We start from the raw sequence: 18,406 nt of genomic DNA, 5'->3' as shown, positions 1-18,406 counted from the left end.
ATTTCAGTGATCAGAAAGTGTGCTCATTTTTTTTTTTAAACAGAGATGACAATTAAACAATAGTACGAGCTTTAGTTTTATTACACCTGGATTATTGTCCAGCAATCTGGTCTAGTGCCTCAAAACAAGCTTAATAAAATTCACCTTGTCCTAACAGAGCTGCCCGTCTTGGTCTTCTTCGTCAAATTGGAATAAACTACCACAAACCACTATACTTAACCCAGGTTACCAGTACAATTAGTTTTAAAAAGAAACAATAGTAATTATCAAAAAAGAAATCTGTTTTACCAACATATGATTTCATGTTTGTGAAGGTTAAAAGTATTTATCTATTGCATTGGCCCTAGTTCATGGGCTCTGTTGGTTTGCCTTAATGATCTACTGATGTGGTGACACTGTGAATGTGAGGTAACTACTGCTGCCTCTTGTTTTTGTTAATTTTGTAGATGTTGTAAATCATCTATGATGTGATAATTTAATGTTTTATCTTGTTGTTGTTTGTATTTTGTGTGGACCCCAGGAAGAGTAGTCATTAGTGTGATAACAACTAATGGGGATTGTGAATAAAGTACAAAAAAAAGAAAGAAAAGAATTTTCAGTGTGAATCAATTCACTAAATTAAAATATTAGTCCAGCAGATGTGTGAAATATCTGAAGGAATTGTGCTTTTGATGATAAAAACATGAGTTTTGGCACCCTGTTAGAGCATGCCCTAAGGAAGATTTTTTGCTATAGGGCCATGGCATAGTTGTCCCATGGCGCCAATGGCGGCCATTTGTTATTTTACCAGTAGCTTAGTTTCTAAACCACCTAGGATCTTCATTCTGGGGGCTAATCCTACATTTTGAAGGATCAGGAATGCAGTGGTAGTATTTACAACATGCTAAAAACTACTCAACTACATGCATCTGACAGTCAGGGAACTAATTAATACTAAAACCAAATATAAGCAGAGTTACACATATTTTTCTGAATTACAGAAACAGTTGTGTGCAGACCTCATATGTTTGTGTATGTATCTATTTTAGAGCCCAACCAATATATTGGTTTGGCCGATATATTGGTTTGGCCAATATATCTGCCATTATTTGACTTCTTTTTGTGTGACAACATCGGGATCAGCAGTTATGCAGCTTACATTATTAAGTATATTATACAAACAAACAAACAAAACAAACAAACAGATTCTTTATTTATCCTGTACTTCTTTGTTGGAGCAGTGTAATTGCTATTTACTAGAATTATCCATTAGAGGGAGCTCTTGTCACTTGTGCCTTATCCAATATTCTCCACAGCAAGACTTATCTGCACAGAATTGATTACAGCAGTAAAAGTACTGTATATGTGCAGTTCCACACAGATATTTTTTCTCGGCAGTAGTTCAGTCCATAGGGACTTGGGTTGGGAACCAGAGGGTCGCCTGTTCGAGTCCCCGTCCAGACCAAAATATGGAGCGTGGACTGGTGGCTGGAGAGGTGCCAGTTCACCTCCTGGGCACTGCCGAGGTGCCCTTGAGCAAGGCACCTGACCAAAGGGCAGCCCCCTCACTCTGAGATCTCTCCACTTTGTGCATGTATAGGTCCTGTTTGTGCATGTGTCTTTCAGACCTGTGTGTAATTGACAAGCAAGAGTGAAAACACTGAATTTCCCCTCAGGGGGATTAATAAAGCAAACTTAAACTTAAACTTAAACATGTGAACATTCTGAATTAAATGTGGTTATTCGACCAACATGTTTATCAGTCCTTATTACCAATTGAGCTAGCGAGCTAACATATTTGGCTAACTTTAGCAAGTTAGCTGGCTAGCAAGCCTTTATGAAGCAGCAGTGAAAATGTTGCTCTTTTTGACAAAATATTGGTCAAAACATCAGTAATCTGTTGGCTAACACCTATTTGTATGCTTTCAGCTGAGAGACAATGGCAAAACTTTTCAAGGTGGTAAATCCTAATGAGCCAGAAACATCAGATACACAGCGCCTGGCCACAATCTGGAACAAATGTGTTCTGTGTCAAGATGACACAGATGAGATGCTGAAATGTCCATCTAATTCAGCATGTGGCACAGATGGTGCAGGATACAAGACCATGGCTGGGCATCTTGTAGCAATTGACAAGATCGGCTGCCTGCCAAAAACACTAAAACTGTCACAACTGGATGAGGGTCAGGGCATCGAGGCATAATTCCGGCTTCACAAAACCAAATGGCACGACTCCTGCAGACTGCATTACAACAAAACAAAACTTCAGAGGGCTGGAAAGAGGAAAATGCCCCACATAAGATGACTCAGACACATCATTCATCACAGGTGTGCTTCTTCTGTAGCAAACCAGGAGATGATTTGCATAATGCATCAACATTCCAACTTGACATTTGTGTGAGGCAGTGTTCCCTCAAATTTAGGGATGCACCGAATATTCGGTAACCGAATATATTCGGCCAAATATTGCAAAAAAACACACATTTGGTATTCGGTGGAATAAGTTAAAAGCAAGGCCGAATAATAGCGGCGTGTTTTGATAACGCAATCAAACAGCGTGCCGTGACAGGCGGAGTAAAATTGTCGGCAGTGTGGTGATCCGCCCGTCACCGGACTCGCATTTGCGACTAAAAATAGTTTTGAGCGAGCAAAATAGGCTTAAATCATTCAGCACGCTGTGCGAGCAGCCTACAGATTTCAACCAGCAGCAGAAACGAAAGGCGAATCCCATCAATTGTGGGTTGAACGGGGGTCACAGACACAGACAGTAATGTATTCCTGTCAAATATGGCGGCCATCGGCTTACCGGGCGATGGAGAAGTCGGCTCCAAAAATATCCTCTTCTTGGCGTGTGGACTGCCCAGAAGTATCTAAACAGCCAAGCCAGCAGAACACAGGTATGTGACGTGTCAGAGGAGAAACGAGCTGTTCACGGCACACAAACCTCACCGCACTTTAGGGACTGTTCTTTACTTATGAAGGGGAGGAGGGTGGCTGGTTGATTCTTATTTTATTTATTTATTTTATTTTGATCCCCCCTATGTTCATCATTCATTGATGCTGTTTTTGAAGTATGAATAAGTCAATAAGTAATTTATTCCATTGAAATATCATTGATGTAGCCTATAATAGAAAAGTGATTTATCTTTTTATAAATGACAAAAGGCACATCTGCCTCATTTTCGCCGTGGTATCGTGATACTACTCAGAACCATGATATTTTCATTGGTATCGTACAGTGGGATCCAATTTTGATACCATGACAACACTAATCTGGAGGGGGTTCATCTGCAAAAACTAATGAAAAACTAAACAATATTTGGTATTTGGTAGTCGGTATTCAGCCAAGCGTTTAATATTATTTGGCTTCAGCTTCGGCCACAAATTTCATTTCGGTGCATCCTTACTCAAATTACAGGACAAACCCTTCCTAGCCAAACTCAGTGCTAGAGACCCCATTGCCCAAGAGGCCAAGTGCCACACTCAGTGTCTTATCTCTCTGTACACACTCTGAGTGAGGGACAAGAAAGAAGAAGAATCTAACGTAGATAATGTTAACCATGGCATTACATTTGCTTGTCTCCTATATTGAGGAAGTGTGCATGGACAATCCTCTTGTTTCATCAGTGTTCAAGCTAAAAGACCTGGTGAATCTGTACAGTACAGGGGCTGGAGCCTATCCCAGCTGACATTGGGCAAGAGGCAGGGTACACCCTGGACAGGTCGCCAGACTATTGCTGACACATAGAGACAGACAACCATTCATGCTCACATTCACACCTATGGACAATTTAGAGTTATCAGTTAACTTAATCCCCACTCAGCATGTCTTTGGACTGTGGGAGGAAGCCAGAGTGCCCGGAGAGAACCCACGCTGACACGGGGAGAACATGCAAACTCTGCACAGAAGGGCTCCCACACCCGGGATCGAAGCGGGAACCCCCTTGCTGTGAGGCAACAGCGCTAACCACCACACCACCGTGCCACCCTAATTCAAAATGTCCACAAGTTTATTATTGAGTATTGAGAAAAAATATCTGTGTGGAAGTGCACATATGCAGTACCTTTACTGCTGTAATCAAATCTGTGCAGACAAGTCTTGCTGTGGAGAATTTTGGATGTGGACAAGAGCTCCCTCTAATGGATAATTCTAGCAAATAGCAATTACACTGCTCCAATGAAGAAGTACAGAATAAAGACTATTTGTTTTGTTTGTTTAATATACTTATATATATATATATATACAGTACAGGCCAAAAGTTTGGACACACCTTCTCATTCAATGTGTTTTCTTTATTTTCATGACTATTTACATTGTAGATTCTCACTGAAGGCATCAAAACTATGAATGAACACGTGGAGTTATGTACTTCACAAAAAAAGGTGAAATAACTGAAAACATGTTTTATATTCTAGTTTCTTCAAAATAGCCACCCTTTGCTCTGATTACTGCTTTGCACACTCTTGGCATTCTCTCGATGAGCTTCAAGAGGTAGTCACCTGAAATGGTTTTCCAACAGTCTTGAAGGAGTTCCCAGAGGTGTTTAGCACTTGTTGGCCCCTTTGCCTTCACTCTGCGGTCCAGCTCACCCCAAACCATCTCGATTGGGTTCAGGTCCGGTGACTGTGGAGGCCAGGTCATCTGCCGCAGCACTCCATCACTCTCCTTCTTGGTCAAATAGCCCTTACACAGCCTGGAGGTGTGTTTGGGGTCATTGTCCTGTTGAAAAATAAATGATCGTCCAACTAAACGCAAACTGGATGGGATGGCATGTCGCTGCAGGATGCTGTGGTAGCCATGCTGGTTCAGTGTGCCTTCAATTTTGAATAAATCCCCAACAGTGTCACCAGCAAAACACCCCCACACCATCACACCTCCTCCTCCATGCTTCACAGTGGGAACCAGGCATGTGGAATCCATCCGTTCACCTTTTCTGCGTCTCACAAAGACACGGCGGTTGGAACCAAAGATCTCAAATTTGGACTCATCAGACCAAAGCACAGATTTCCACTGGTCTAATGTCCATTCCTTGTGTTTCTTGGCCCAAACAAATCTCTTCTGCTTGTTGCCTCTCCTTAGCAGTGGTTTCCTAGCAGCTATTTGACCATGAAGGCCTGATTGGCGCAGTCTCCTCTTAACAGTTGTTCTAGAGATGGGTCTGCTGCTAGAACTCTGTGTGGCATTCATCTGGTCTCTGATCTGAGCTGCTGTTAACTTGCGATTTCTGAGGCTGGTGACTCGGATGAACTTATCCTCAGAAGCAGAGGTGACTCTTGGTCTTCCTTTCCTGGGTCGGTCCTCATGTGTGCCAGTTTGGTTGTAGCGCTTGATGGTTTGTGCGACTCCACTTGGGGACACATTTAAAGTTTTTGCAATTTTCCGGACTGACTGACCTTCATTTCTTAAAGTAATGATGGCCACTCGTTTTTCTTTAGTTAGCTGATTGGTTCTTGCCATAATATGAATTTTAACAGTTGTCCAATAGGGCTGTCGGCTGTGTATTAACCTGACTTCTGCACAACACAACTGATGGTCCCAACCCCATTGATAAAGCAAGAAATTCCACTAATTAACCCTGATAAGGCACACCTGTGAAGTGGAAACCATTTCAGGTGACTACCTCTTGAAGCTCATGGAGAGAATGCCAAGAGTGTGCAAAGCAGTAATCAGAGCAAAGGGTGGCTATTTTGAAGAAACTAGAATATAAAACATGTTTTCAGTTATTTCACCTTTTTTTGTTAAGTACATAACTCCACATGTGTTCATTCATAGTTTTGATGCCTTCAGTGAGAATCTACAATGTAAATAGTCATGAAAATAAAGAAAATGCATTGAATGAGAAGGTGTGTCCAAACTTTTGGCCTGTACTGTATATATATGTAAAAAAAATAGGACACATTGGCTGCATAACTGCTGATCCCGATGTTGTCACACAAAAAGAAGTCAAATAATGGCCGAAAAATTGGCAGAACCCATATATCGGCCAAACCAATATATTGGTTGGGCTCTAAAATAAATACATACACAAACATATGAGGTCTGCACATAACTGCTACTGGTAAAATAACAACCTGTGGCCGCGGTTTTGGAAATGGCACAAGTAATAAGGCAAAACAATTCAATTAAATAAACTTGCTTTATTTGCTGATAATGTACCTGTGTGGATAAACATATACAGGTTACAAAATTAACTTTTTTGTCCACCTGCCACTATGGCAAAATTTACCAGCCACTCAGTAGATACGCCACTTTCATATTTTACCAGCATTTGACTCGTGGCTTGTGCTAATTTTCAGTCCTGGATGTTTAGATAGCCCATCACAATCTCTACTACTGCTGATATCATTTGAACAGACTTCAAGGCAGTTCTTACTCAGGTTATGAATTTAACGTCAGCTGAAATTTTCAGGTGGTTTGCATATGATCCAGGATTATATATTTATATGTAGTAAGCATGCCAGAAGATTTAAAAGACTGGACCTGCAGGGGCTCATAGCATATTATTCTCTCTTAAGTCAAGGAGGAGTTACAAGGAGCCTAAGGACAAATTGAGTTTGCAGAATAAAGTCAATTTTAGAAACTTAAACATAAGAGGTAAAAAAAATTAAACAAAATGTGACAGTAGAAAATGAGCTACTGCATATATATATATATATATATGTGTGTGTGTGTGTGTGTGTGTGTATATATATATATATATATATATATATATATATATATATATATATATATATATATATATTATATGAGGATAAACCTTGATGAAAAAAGGGAATTCAATGTTAAAATGGGGAAACAGAGGCTAATCTGAAATTCACACAAGAGAAGTGAGAGGACATATCTAAATAACAGTGGAAAACAACAAGCTCTCCACTTAAAAGAGAATTTAGCTGAAAGAATGTTATTCTTAATTTGTCTACCCCAGCCTAAAAAATGTACAGTCAAAACTGCTTATAGTGATCATCACATCTATCTAGGTCAAACTGATCACTATGAGCAAATGATTATTACAACATTTTTTATATTTTATTTAAATTTATTACATTAATAAAAAAAAATAATAAATGGCTTCACTATTTACTGATTTTTATTGATTAATTCAAGGTTAAGTAAAGCCATTTCATTACATTGGCAGTATGCGTCAATCTTCCTGACGAGGACGGCTTCAACCACAGGAGCTTTCCCCATGCGCATTTGCTTTCTGTCTCCATCACTAGCAGCCATAAGCTTCGAGGTGACTACCTTTTTACATTGAGAGAAAAATACTTTCTTTTTCATGTCATGATTTCAATGTGCATGCAGCAGCAGCCTCAGGTAGCCAGACGGAAGCAGGCGGGTTACTGCGAGGCAAAGGATCATAGGAGTTAAGTATAAACAAAATAAAAATAGAATTATCTTAGTTAATTTTTTTTTTATATGTTGTCATGTAAAAAAAAGACCAAAAATTAACACTGTGAGCAGACAACTCAATTACTATAAGCAAATTACTTAAACATAATTTATATAGCAACGATTCTTTCCCAAGCTTCGTGTTCCACATAATAGCTTGATCACTGTAAGCATCATTACTACAAGTGATCCTGTAATGTTATCATTAATATCATTATTATCTTGTGGGAACAAAGACGCAAATGACTTTCTTATATTTTGGAGTTGCCCTTCAGTGAGCTGATGTACTTGATTAAACTGGAATAGAGGAAGGAGGATAACTATATGTTGAGAATACTATTGGTGGCTTGTAAGAAATACATTACTAAGAAAAGGCTAAAAAAATAGCTAGAACTGATGAATGGATTGACCTAGTGTACAATTTATTTTATGTTGAGAACCCAGAATGATACATTTGCTGAGAGCTAGACATGATTATTTACATGTCAACCCTGAGACCAGACTTTGTATAAATGTGCATGTGCATTTCAGTGTAATCTGTAGTCTCCCATTGTCTAAGTATATATGTAAGTGTTTCTTTATCTTTTAAAAATTCCTTTTTCTCTCTCTCTCTCTCTCTTTATGTGTACAAGAATGAGAAACTCTTTCTCCCTCAATATTTCACCATTCTTCCTAAAAAACATTAGAATGATTATAGTGAATGGCCACTTGACTGATAAGAGTGGATCTAGTGTTTCAGACTCACCGAAATTGTCCTCCAGTCTCCTTCCAGAAAGTTCCTGAGAGGGGTAAGAAAGCTGATGGCGGACGTCTGGAGGAACTCCCTCTCTGCTGTTCCTAATCTTCTCTCACATTCCCCGACTTCAATCAAAGTGCTCCCTGCAACAAACAGATATCTTACTATATAATGACGAAAACTGTCTGTGTTTGTTTCTGTGTGTGTGTCTGTGTCTGTTCCATGTTTTTCTCCTCACTGACTTGGTCAATCCATGTGAAATTTGGCACAGTGGTAGAGGGTCATGGGAGGATGCGAATCAAGCAAAGTTACATCAACTGGCCAAAGGGGGGCGCTATAGCTACCGACTGAAATTGCAAATTTTGAATGGGCATATCTCATGCTCCATATGCAGTAGAGACATGAAACTTTGCACAGAGATGCCTCTCCTCATGAGGAACAAATTTGCCACAAGAACCCATAACTTCCGGTTATATAGATTTTCTGCCATTTTGAATTGTTTGACCGATCTACATGAAACTCAGTGAACATAATCTAGGGACCAATATCCAAAGTTGGAAAACTTACTAAAACTGAGCTTCTATAAGGCAATGACTATCACATAAAGGTGTATAACATCTCAATGGTTTCACCGATCACCACGCAACTTTGTAGGCATATGACCACACATAATCTGAGGGGACCCCTCCATTATTGACCCAATCAAACAAAATGGGGACGCTACAGAGCTAATTTCTTATCTAGGCCTAACCGCCATATCGGTTTTTACTAAACTTGGTAGATATGTAGAACAGGACGCCTCAAGGTGACTGGAGAAATTTAACTCTGATTGGCAACTGGGTGGCGCTATAACAACAGAAAAATGCTTAAAAATGGCTAAAATGCGACCGATTGCTGTGGCTCCCCCTGTGGCCCAATGTTGTTGTTTTTTAATTTTTTTTTTCAAATTTTTGGTATGACTAAGTCATGGTATGGTATGCTGTACATAATCATGGAAACTGACAGTGTGTCATTATGTCAGTCAGTCGTTCTGTCTGTCCCATGTTTTTCTACTCACTGGCGTGGTCAATCTATGTGAAACTGCACATAGGCATTGAGGTTTGGCATAGGTAGAAGGTGACAAAGCTACCAATGGGTATGGACTAGTCATCCATTAACCACAGAGTCTACATTTCAAATTCCACTCTCTTCCCAGGTACAGTTTTGTTGTAGATACAATAGTCTACGCTTATAAAACCTGAGTTCAAACATAACAGAAATGCACTACTGTTGTTGTTTTTTGTGTAGCATAAAGACCTCAGCAGATATGCATTTGTTTCTCAAAAACAGTATGATGTAACATTTGAGTTAAAGTTTCCTTTTCTGTAGCCATACCTTATCACTTTTTTTTCAATCATACTTTTTCTAATAAGATCAAGAAGGAGTCATTTATTTGGCACTGTGTCTGGTGGAGACAAAAACGGGCTTTTGACAATTCCTGTCTTTTCTCTTTAAGTTAAATATACATCCAAAAGTGTTTAGGGAAAAAGACAGGGACTATGTAATCTACACTGTATGAGTAATAAGCCCCTTTTCACGGTAGGAACTTTCCCCAGGGACTAGAAACCTTTTAAGGAACTCATTGCATTTCAACCACAGGGACCAGTTACAGTTTACATCCATATCTGTCCACTCTGTTCAGACTCATATGTAGCCATGACAGTTGTCAGTTCTTCAAATATGGATGTTGCTGAAAAAAAAGGTTAAAAATTCTTAAATATGGATGCTTCTCACACATCTTTTGTCCGGCAACACAAAATATCTATACAATCAGCACAGTTAACAGTCAAGGTGGACACCCAAGATTAGAGTCACCAATATAGTATCTGTCTCCCCTTCTATTCCTGAGTTATACCATTGAGCAATGGCCAGAAACATTTTGTTTGCTTGTTTGTTTATTTTGGTTTGCAGTGTATTATGATGTCTAAGAGAAGCTGACCTTTGACCTTTAATGTAATGTCATCACTTCATCATTTTATTGTATTAGACATTTGTGTAAAATGTTGGCATAATTAGAGTATGAATTCTTGAGTAATGGCCAAAAACATGTTTTGTGAGGTCACAGCGACCTTGACCTTTGACCAATGAATTCTAATTAGTCCATCCTTGAGTCCAATTGGACATTTGTGCCACATTTGAGGCCATTCCCTCAAGGCCTTCTCCCCAAAATCTATTCAGTTCATCACTAAGTCCTAGTGCTGCACGGTATACTGGTACCAACGGTAGACCGCGGTACTTAAACACCACGGTACGTATGATACCATAATGTTGGAGTACCGTAGTACTACGGTACCTCATGGTACCACTACTGTGGGATAAGTTCAAAGTCCAATCGCAAGAGGGTAAGTGTCCATGCGCCGTAAACGCGCTGGCCACCTGGACCTCAATATGCTGCTGCAGTGGTTTGTTTTCCAGTATTAGCTGAGCTATTTAGTATCTTTGAACAGTGAAAGTTATTATTTATTTATTTTTTACTTGTAGGCTAAATTTGTTTGTATATGCTACAGTGATTTGTTTTCCACAGAGCTCTAAGGTGCAAGCATTTTACTCGTATTTGTGACTTAAAATAGTTTTGTGCGAGCAAAAGAAATCATTAAGGATTTCAACCAGCAGCAGAAATGAAAGGCGAATCCTGCCGGTTGTGGGTTGAATGGGGGTCACAGACAGGAATAGCAGAGCATGTAGTGTAAGATTTAATCTTAAATAAGATAAAAGTATTAAACTGCATAAGTTGATTAAGTTCATATAACCATGTTTTATGTTACAAGTTCCTATAAAGCTGTTTGTTATGCATCCATGTGTGATAAAAACAATGTGACACAAGTTCATATATTCACAGCACAAGGTTATGTATTCATATTAAAGAGAACATACACCACACCATATATTGTTTAATAATAACACACACACACTCTTTAATGTTTGACACACATGCTCTAAGCTCATATTGCATGAAAGCACAAGGGACTGTATAAAGAAAGTCCCTAAAGTTTATATGTTTTTTAAAAATAAAGTGAAAGCAGGCCCAGACCTAAGGGTGGAAAATTTGGGAAATTCCAGGCCTAAAGTGAAAGTGATTACACCATTAGAAACAGGCCTGTTCAGGATTGGACAAAAGAGAAAAAGCTCGCCACCAATAGATTTGGGTCTAAGTGGGAAGGATTAATGAAAAGAGGTGGAGATTCTGTCAAACCTCCACCAGCATAAAAGAGAGCGCACTGAGAGCCAGTCTTCAGTCGCGCTCCGGAGCCTGACTCCATGAGTTTAAGTTTATAGTTTTAAGTTTATTCACTTTTGTATTGTATGTGTTGTTGCTTGTGAACACATTAAACTCGATTGCACCTGATTCTACTCGACTCCAGTGTTTCTATAAGTGTTTGCCAACTGAACCTAAGGTACCAAATCAACATCAGAGGACGATCTGCAGGAGAAGTAGAAGACGAGATCGGGAGCCATCTGGCCCACTTCCAGGCCCTGATTTTCGCTTCTACAAGCACTATGGCCACTGCAAGATAATGCGGTTTACCGGCAACCGAGAAGCCTGGCTCCAGGTCCATTAATTTCCTTTTCGTTGGTGTCATGACTGCTCAGAAGTACCTGAACAGACGAGCCGTGGCGGCACACAGGTGTGACGTGTCAGAGGAGAAACAAGCCGTTCACATTTCTCTCTTTGTGGCAGGTAACGGTCCACAAACCTCACCGTACTTTAGGGACTGTTCTTAACTTATCTGAGGAGGAGGGTGGCTTTTTTTTTTCATTTTCATTTTATTTTGACACCCCCCCTATATTAATCACTTATTGATGCTGTTTTTGAAGTATGAATAAGTCAATAAGTAATTTATTCCATTGAAATATCATTGATGATATATTGCCTCAATGTGTTTTGGAGCTATCACTTTTACAAGAATGTGACAGACACAGTCACAATGACCTTGGCGTTTGGCAACCAAAATCGAATCAGCTCATCATGGAGTCAAAGTAAATGTTTGGGCCAAATTTTAAGATATTTCCATTGGACTTTCCTGAGATAAGGCATTCACAAGAATGGGACGGAGGAAGAGACAGAGAGACAATGCACAGAGGCGTAAAAAAAGAGAGGTGCACAGAATCAACAACTTACACTTTAGGGAGGGTTGGGATATGATATGATGTCTGTCCATTTATTATGTAACCGATCAAAGCCTAAATTAAGACTAGTCATTGGTTGCTGACAACAATGAAGTTTATTTTAAATGTACCGGAAAATGACTGCAGCGATCCAATTGATTTCAGGATTCCAGACAGGTAGTCCGATCTGAATTGGACGACATCAAATCAAAATAATAATTAACCACACCAACCAAATGTGTGAATCTAGAAAATTAGTTTAATTAAACTGTTAAACCAACAACAAAGGCACTGCTTGCAGGCCTCGTGACTGTAAGTGATCTGGTGGAACAATACTCCTTCAGGTTAAGCTTATACTTCGAACTATAGCTGTACTGAATAGTCAATTATTAATACACAGGTTCTAGCTTCTTAAATATCAGGATTTGCTGCTTTTCTCTCTCTTGGGTGATAGCAAACCTAAATATCTTTGGGTTTTAGACCATTGGTCAGTCAAAACAAGCACTTCCAAAATGTCACCTTGAGCTACAGGAACCTGTACAGGCATTGTTTACTATTTTCTTCCTTACTATAAATTTAAAAAATAATTGTCAGATTAACTGACAATGAAAATGAGCTTGAGGTTCGACCCTGCTTTTATCAGTAAAACTGTACGTATAAGGTGTTGTGTAGTCCAGTTAGAGAAAACTTGGGTATCAGTTATGTCTATTAATAATGCAAAAACATTTGTAAATAGCTATTTTAGGCAGCAGCACTCAAACTGGTCGCACTGATCCATCCTCTCCGTGCATGTGCATTTCAGCTGTACAAATAAGGACTGCATATCATCAATAAAGTTTAGACAGCTGTGGTGGTGGGAAATGACTTTTGTATGTCTCAGGGGTGGAAGGCAGTACAGGCTGAGAGTGCTGCAGTCACAATTTATCTCTGCTGCAGAGAGGCTGGTTGATTCTCCATGGACTGTGGCCAAAATCTCTCCCTATTTAGTATATAAGGCACTATACTCAAAAGCTCCATTTGTTATGTAATCAATCATTCATGGCATGCAATGCAATAAAAGAGCATGTGGGTTCAGATGATTCATGTTTAACTGTCTGCACATTTCTTGGTAGACAATCCAGGAAGAGGGTTAAAGGCTCAGTACGCAACATTCAGAGCATTAACGTAGACTGAATCATCGTGACGTCCTGCTAACAAAAGTCACTTCTGGGTACACAACTGGCAATTGATGACAATTGTGAACTGAAGAACTGCAGTCACCAAGAGCACACTATGGACTCTCAGCTGTTTTCAACAGAAAACACAAGACTGCACTACTAAAACAAGGAAGAAAGCTAAAGGGAACAGATGTCTTTATTAACGAACACCTATCTAAACACAATGCCGACAGCCAAAAAAGCACGATACATCAAGAAACAAGGTAAAATACGAAGTACCTGGACATCTAACTGATAAGATATTCATCAAATCAAATGGGACACCAGAGGAAGCTAAAGTCATCTGCATCCAAAACATTGTGGAGCTGGACAAATTTCAATGATAATCATGAGCTGGACTGTACTGGACTTGGACGGGATATGACTAGTTGAACTTTGTCCCCCTAATTATGACCATGTCAACTGCCCCAGGCCTTCTGGTTGTGGGGGTGGGCTGGCAGTGTTTTTAGAAATGATTTTAAGTGCTCTCACATTAAGGTTGGTGTATTCAAGAGTTTTGAGGTCCTTGCTTTTAAAGGGGAACTAATGTTTTTTTTCAACCTGGGCCGTGTTTTCCGATCTACTTTTGTCTAAATGAGTGATAAGATGTTCAATATTTGACATTTCTCCTGTATGAAGCTCGGGCTGACCTGCCTGTAGCCTGTGAGCATGCGCTATATTAAATAATAGGGCACTCAGACAGCGTCAAACAACGTCAAAATACGTCCACTAAAAGTGCATTTTTTTTCCACACAGATATGCTCGGATTGTTAGTATAATTATCCGACAACATAACGCAAAGGAAAAATGAACGCCTGTGTTTACCTTTAGCTGGATTTGGACCTGTTCCTCTGCCTGTTGCAATTTTATTACATGTGCTACCGAAGTAATACTGTTCCCTCTCTCTCCTCGTCCGCTCTTCAATTTCAGTGAGTTCTGCGTCCGTCTATGTCCGTGTACTTCGTGTGTACACATACATATATATATGTACATGTACACACACACACACATATATATATATATATATATATATATATATATATATATATATGTGTGTGTGTGTATGTGTGTATATATATATATATATATATATATATATATATATATATATATATATATATATACAGTACAGGCCAAAAGTTTGGACACACCTTCTCATTCAATGCATTTTCTTTATTTTCATGATTATTTACATTGTAGATTCTCACTGAAGGCATCAAAACTATGAATGAACACATGTGGAGTTATGTACTTAACAAAAAAAGGTGAAATAACTGAAAACATGTTTTATATTCTAGTTTCTTCAAAATAGCCACCCTTTGCTCTGATTACTGCTTTGCACACTCTTGGCATTCTCTCCATGAGCTTCAAGAGGTAGTCACCTGAAATGGTTTCCACTTCACAGGTGTGCCTTATCAGGGTTAATTAGTGGAATTTCTTGCTTTATCAATGGGGTTGGGACCATAAGTTGTGTTGTGCAGAAGTCAGGTTAATACACAGCCGACAGCCCTATTGGACAACTGTTAAAATTCATATTATGGCAAGAACCAATCAGCTAACTAAAGAAAAACGAGTGGCCATCATTACTTTAAGAAATGAAGGTCAGTCAGTCCTGAAAATTGCAAAAACTTTAAATGTGTCCCCAAGTGGAGTCGCAAAAACCATCAAGCGCTACAACCAGTACCGGTTCACCCAATACGTACACTACTACCTCGGCAACGTTGACGCGGGGAGAAAAAAAAAAAAGACGAGGTGACCGTCCGCAGCGCGCGTGTGTCTCGCCGCATTCCCAGCGCACAAAAGGGACAGGCCACAATGAAGCGCAGTTTCCCTTCTGGATATGAAAAGAGGAAAAAGAAACTGCATGACAATGAGCTTCGGGAGCAGCAGTCAGGTAACTTCCCTCTCTGTGTGAGAGAGTGGGAGGGACTAGTCTGCGTTTGACCTACATTACAGGGCGGTTAGCCTGCGAGTGAGCCCCCCAGTCTCTGTGTGACTCTTGCTGGCTTCTGTTATAAGTTGTAGCGTAGTTACAACTACAATTAAGCAAACATTATACTACATACATGGAAAGTAATGGAATATTGACTAAGAATAAATGTTATGTGCTTGGATAGACAGTACACAGGCAAATATAAATGCATAAACAGTGCTAAATGAATCATAATTATAGTACATAATATAAATAATTACCCATATTTGAAATATGAAAGTAAATTTAAGTGCAGCCAGTTTGATGGAGCTGAATTAATAGTAGCCTTGTCTATATTTTACAGGTGCTATGCTTAAATTTGTCACCACAAGCAGCACAGGCTCCAGCCAGTCAGCCAGTGGAGGGACAGAGCCAGGTTCACCTAATACAGGCACAGATGAGCCAGTTGCTTCAGGCAGTACAATCAGCGCAGGTCCAGTACAGCCACCGTTGTCAAGTGGCACAGCAGGGGAAGAACAGACAGCATCAGAAGCTAGCTCAGAGTCAGTAACTCAAGCATCAGTATCTGCTCCACCTAACGACCCTGCAGAATGGCCTCCAGTCTTAACTGACTGTATGCGGACTGAGTTAGTGCGCAGAGGTCCATTCAAGCCAGAAGCTGATTTTTCTTACCCCAAAGACCAGTCCAGAAGAGGGTTCCATCAAGGCTTATTTCAGAGACGGCTGCCAAATGGGGAAAAAATTACTAGGAGCTGGCTTTCATATTCAGTGAAAAAAAACACAGTGTATTGTTTCTGTTGCAAGCTCTTTTCAACAAAAAAATACAAAATAATAGAGGATGGTATAAATGACTGGTCAAATATTAACGCCATCCTAAGGCAGCATGAGGGAAGTCCAGACCACACCAGCAACATGATTAAGTGGAGAGAGCTTGATGTGCACCTAAGTCGTGGAAAAACACTTGACCACATTGAAATGACAGCTTTGGAGGCAGAAAGAAAAAGATGGCGAGACATCCTTACACGACTTATAAGCATAACACAGTCTCTGGCTGAAAGAAACCTGGCATTCAGAGGTTCTTCAGATAAACTCTTCACACCAGACAATGGTAACTTCCTAAAAGAGGTCGAATTATTGGCTAAATTTGACCCAGTTCTAGAGACTCATGTCAGCAAAATCAAAGACGGAGAGACACATTGTCATTATCTCAGTAAGGACATTCAGAATGAGCTGATACAGCTTGTAAGTGACAAGATTCTCACAACTGTTGTGAAACAAGTAAGGGACTCAAAATACTTCTCCCTTATTTTAGACTGTACACCTGACATTAGCCACCAGGAGCAGATGTCCATTATCCTCAGGAGTGTGGCTTTTAAGGGACAGCCAGAGGTGAAAGAGCACTTCATTGGCTTTGTAAATGTTGAGGCTACAACTGGCTTAAACCTATCTAAAGTTATCTTGGATAAGCTGACTGATCTGAAAATTCCATTTGACAACTGCAGAGGGCAAGCCTATGATAACGGTGCTAATATGAAGGGGAGACACCAAGGAGTACAAGCCAGACTGTTGAGAATGAATCCCAGAGCTGTGTTTGTCCCATGTGGTGCACACACATTAAACCTCATCATTTCAGATGCCGCCAAATCCTCCAAAGATGCTGTTGGGTTTTTTGGGTATGTACAAAAGCTCTTCACCTTTTTTTCTGCTGGCACACAAAGATGGAATATCTTGAAACAATATGTGAACATAACAGTGAAGTCATGGAGTGACACAAGATGGGAGAGCAGGCTCCAAAGTGTCCATGCAGTCAGATACCAGGCCTCTGAGATTCGAGAAGCCTTACTGGAAGCCAGACAGAAGATCAATGATCCTGTAGCCAAAGTGGAGGCACAGTCACTTGCAGAAGAAGTTGGGTCTTACCGCTTCTTGATTTGCTGTGTAGTGTGGTGTGAGATACTGACAAGAACAAACACAGTGAACAAGCTCCTGCAATCTGCTTCAATGCAGCTTGACATAGCTGTGCAGTTGATCTCAAATGCAAAAGCCTCTCTCACTCTGTACCGGCACACTGGATTCTCAGATGCTCAGACAACAGCCAGAAGCATTTGTGATGAAATGAATGTAGAAGCAGTTTTGAAAGACAAGAGGCTGAGAACCAGCAAGAGGCATTTCAGCTATGAAGCACCTGATGAGTCAGTGACAGATGCACTGCGGAATCTTGAAGTCAACTTCTTCAACATTGTGGTTGACTCTACAATAGCATCCATTGATGAAAGATTTGAAACCCTGAACCAGGTGAAGATGAAATATGGAGTGGTGCTGAACTTCAGCTCTGCAAGTCAGATGTCCAGTGACTCCTTGAAGGCTCAGTGTATGGAACTGGAAAAAACTCTGACCTTCAACCAAGAATGTGATATCAGTGGAGTGGATCTGGCAGAGGAAATCAAGAATTTACCTGACCTACCATCAGGGAACATGACTGCCTTTGAGCTGCTTTCCTTCCTTTGTGAGAAGAGTCTGGAGGAACTCTATCCTAACCTTTGGATAGCACTGAGAATTGCTGTCACTCTGCCTGTAACAGTTGCCTCAGCAGAGAGGAGCTTCAGCAAGTTGAAAATGATCAAAAACTATCTGAGATCTTCAATGTCCCAGGAGCGTCTGAGTGGTCTGGCCATCATGAGTATCAACCATGAGGTGGGGAAGAAAATATCATATGACGACATCATTGATGATTTTGCATCCAAAAAGTGTAGAAAGGGACACTTTTAATGGTGAGTTAACTATGTAGGTTGTATCAATACACATCCTTTTCTATTATGACTATATGTGATGTGTAAATGTGTCCATCTATCTATCGACCTTCAGTCTTTGTGCTCTTGTGTGTGTAGACGCTGTTACTTTGATTTAGATTACTTAGATTGTTTGTTTACACATTAAATTTGATTTGATTTGTTCTAATTTGTTCTGATTTTATTCTTAGTTAGACCAACAGGTGGCGTCGTGGTGACAGTGCAATATGTTTAAAG

General features: G+C 40.0%; 1 protein-coding gene across 1 annotated transcript in view; it reads right to left on the bottom strand.

Annotated features, from left to right (window-relative positions):
• The window catches only part of sh3glb2a (SH3-domain GRB2-like endophilin B2a), an 89,579-nt gene that overhangs the window by 47,434 nt on the left and 23,739 nt on the right, over positions 1-18,406 (bottom strand). The window contains exon 4 of the mRNA XM_078170979.1: positions 8,115-8,248. Coding sequence (XP_078027105.1) covers positions 8,115-8,248 — 134 coding nt within the window. The remainder of the gene's footprint in view (positions 1-8,114; positions 8,249-18,406) is intronic.

Source organism: Epinephelus lanceolatus, chromosome 9 (genome assembly GCF_041903045.1).
Source record: "Epinephelus lanceolatus isolate andai-2023 chromosome 9, ASM4190304v1, whole genome shotgun sequence".
Lineage (NCBI taxonomy): Eukaryota > Metazoa > Chordata > Actinopteri > Perciformes > Serranidae > Epinephelus > Epinephelus lanceolatus.
The sequence above is the reverse complement of the archived record's forward strand: the minus strand, read 5'-3'. Positions and strand labels throughout refer to the sequence as shown.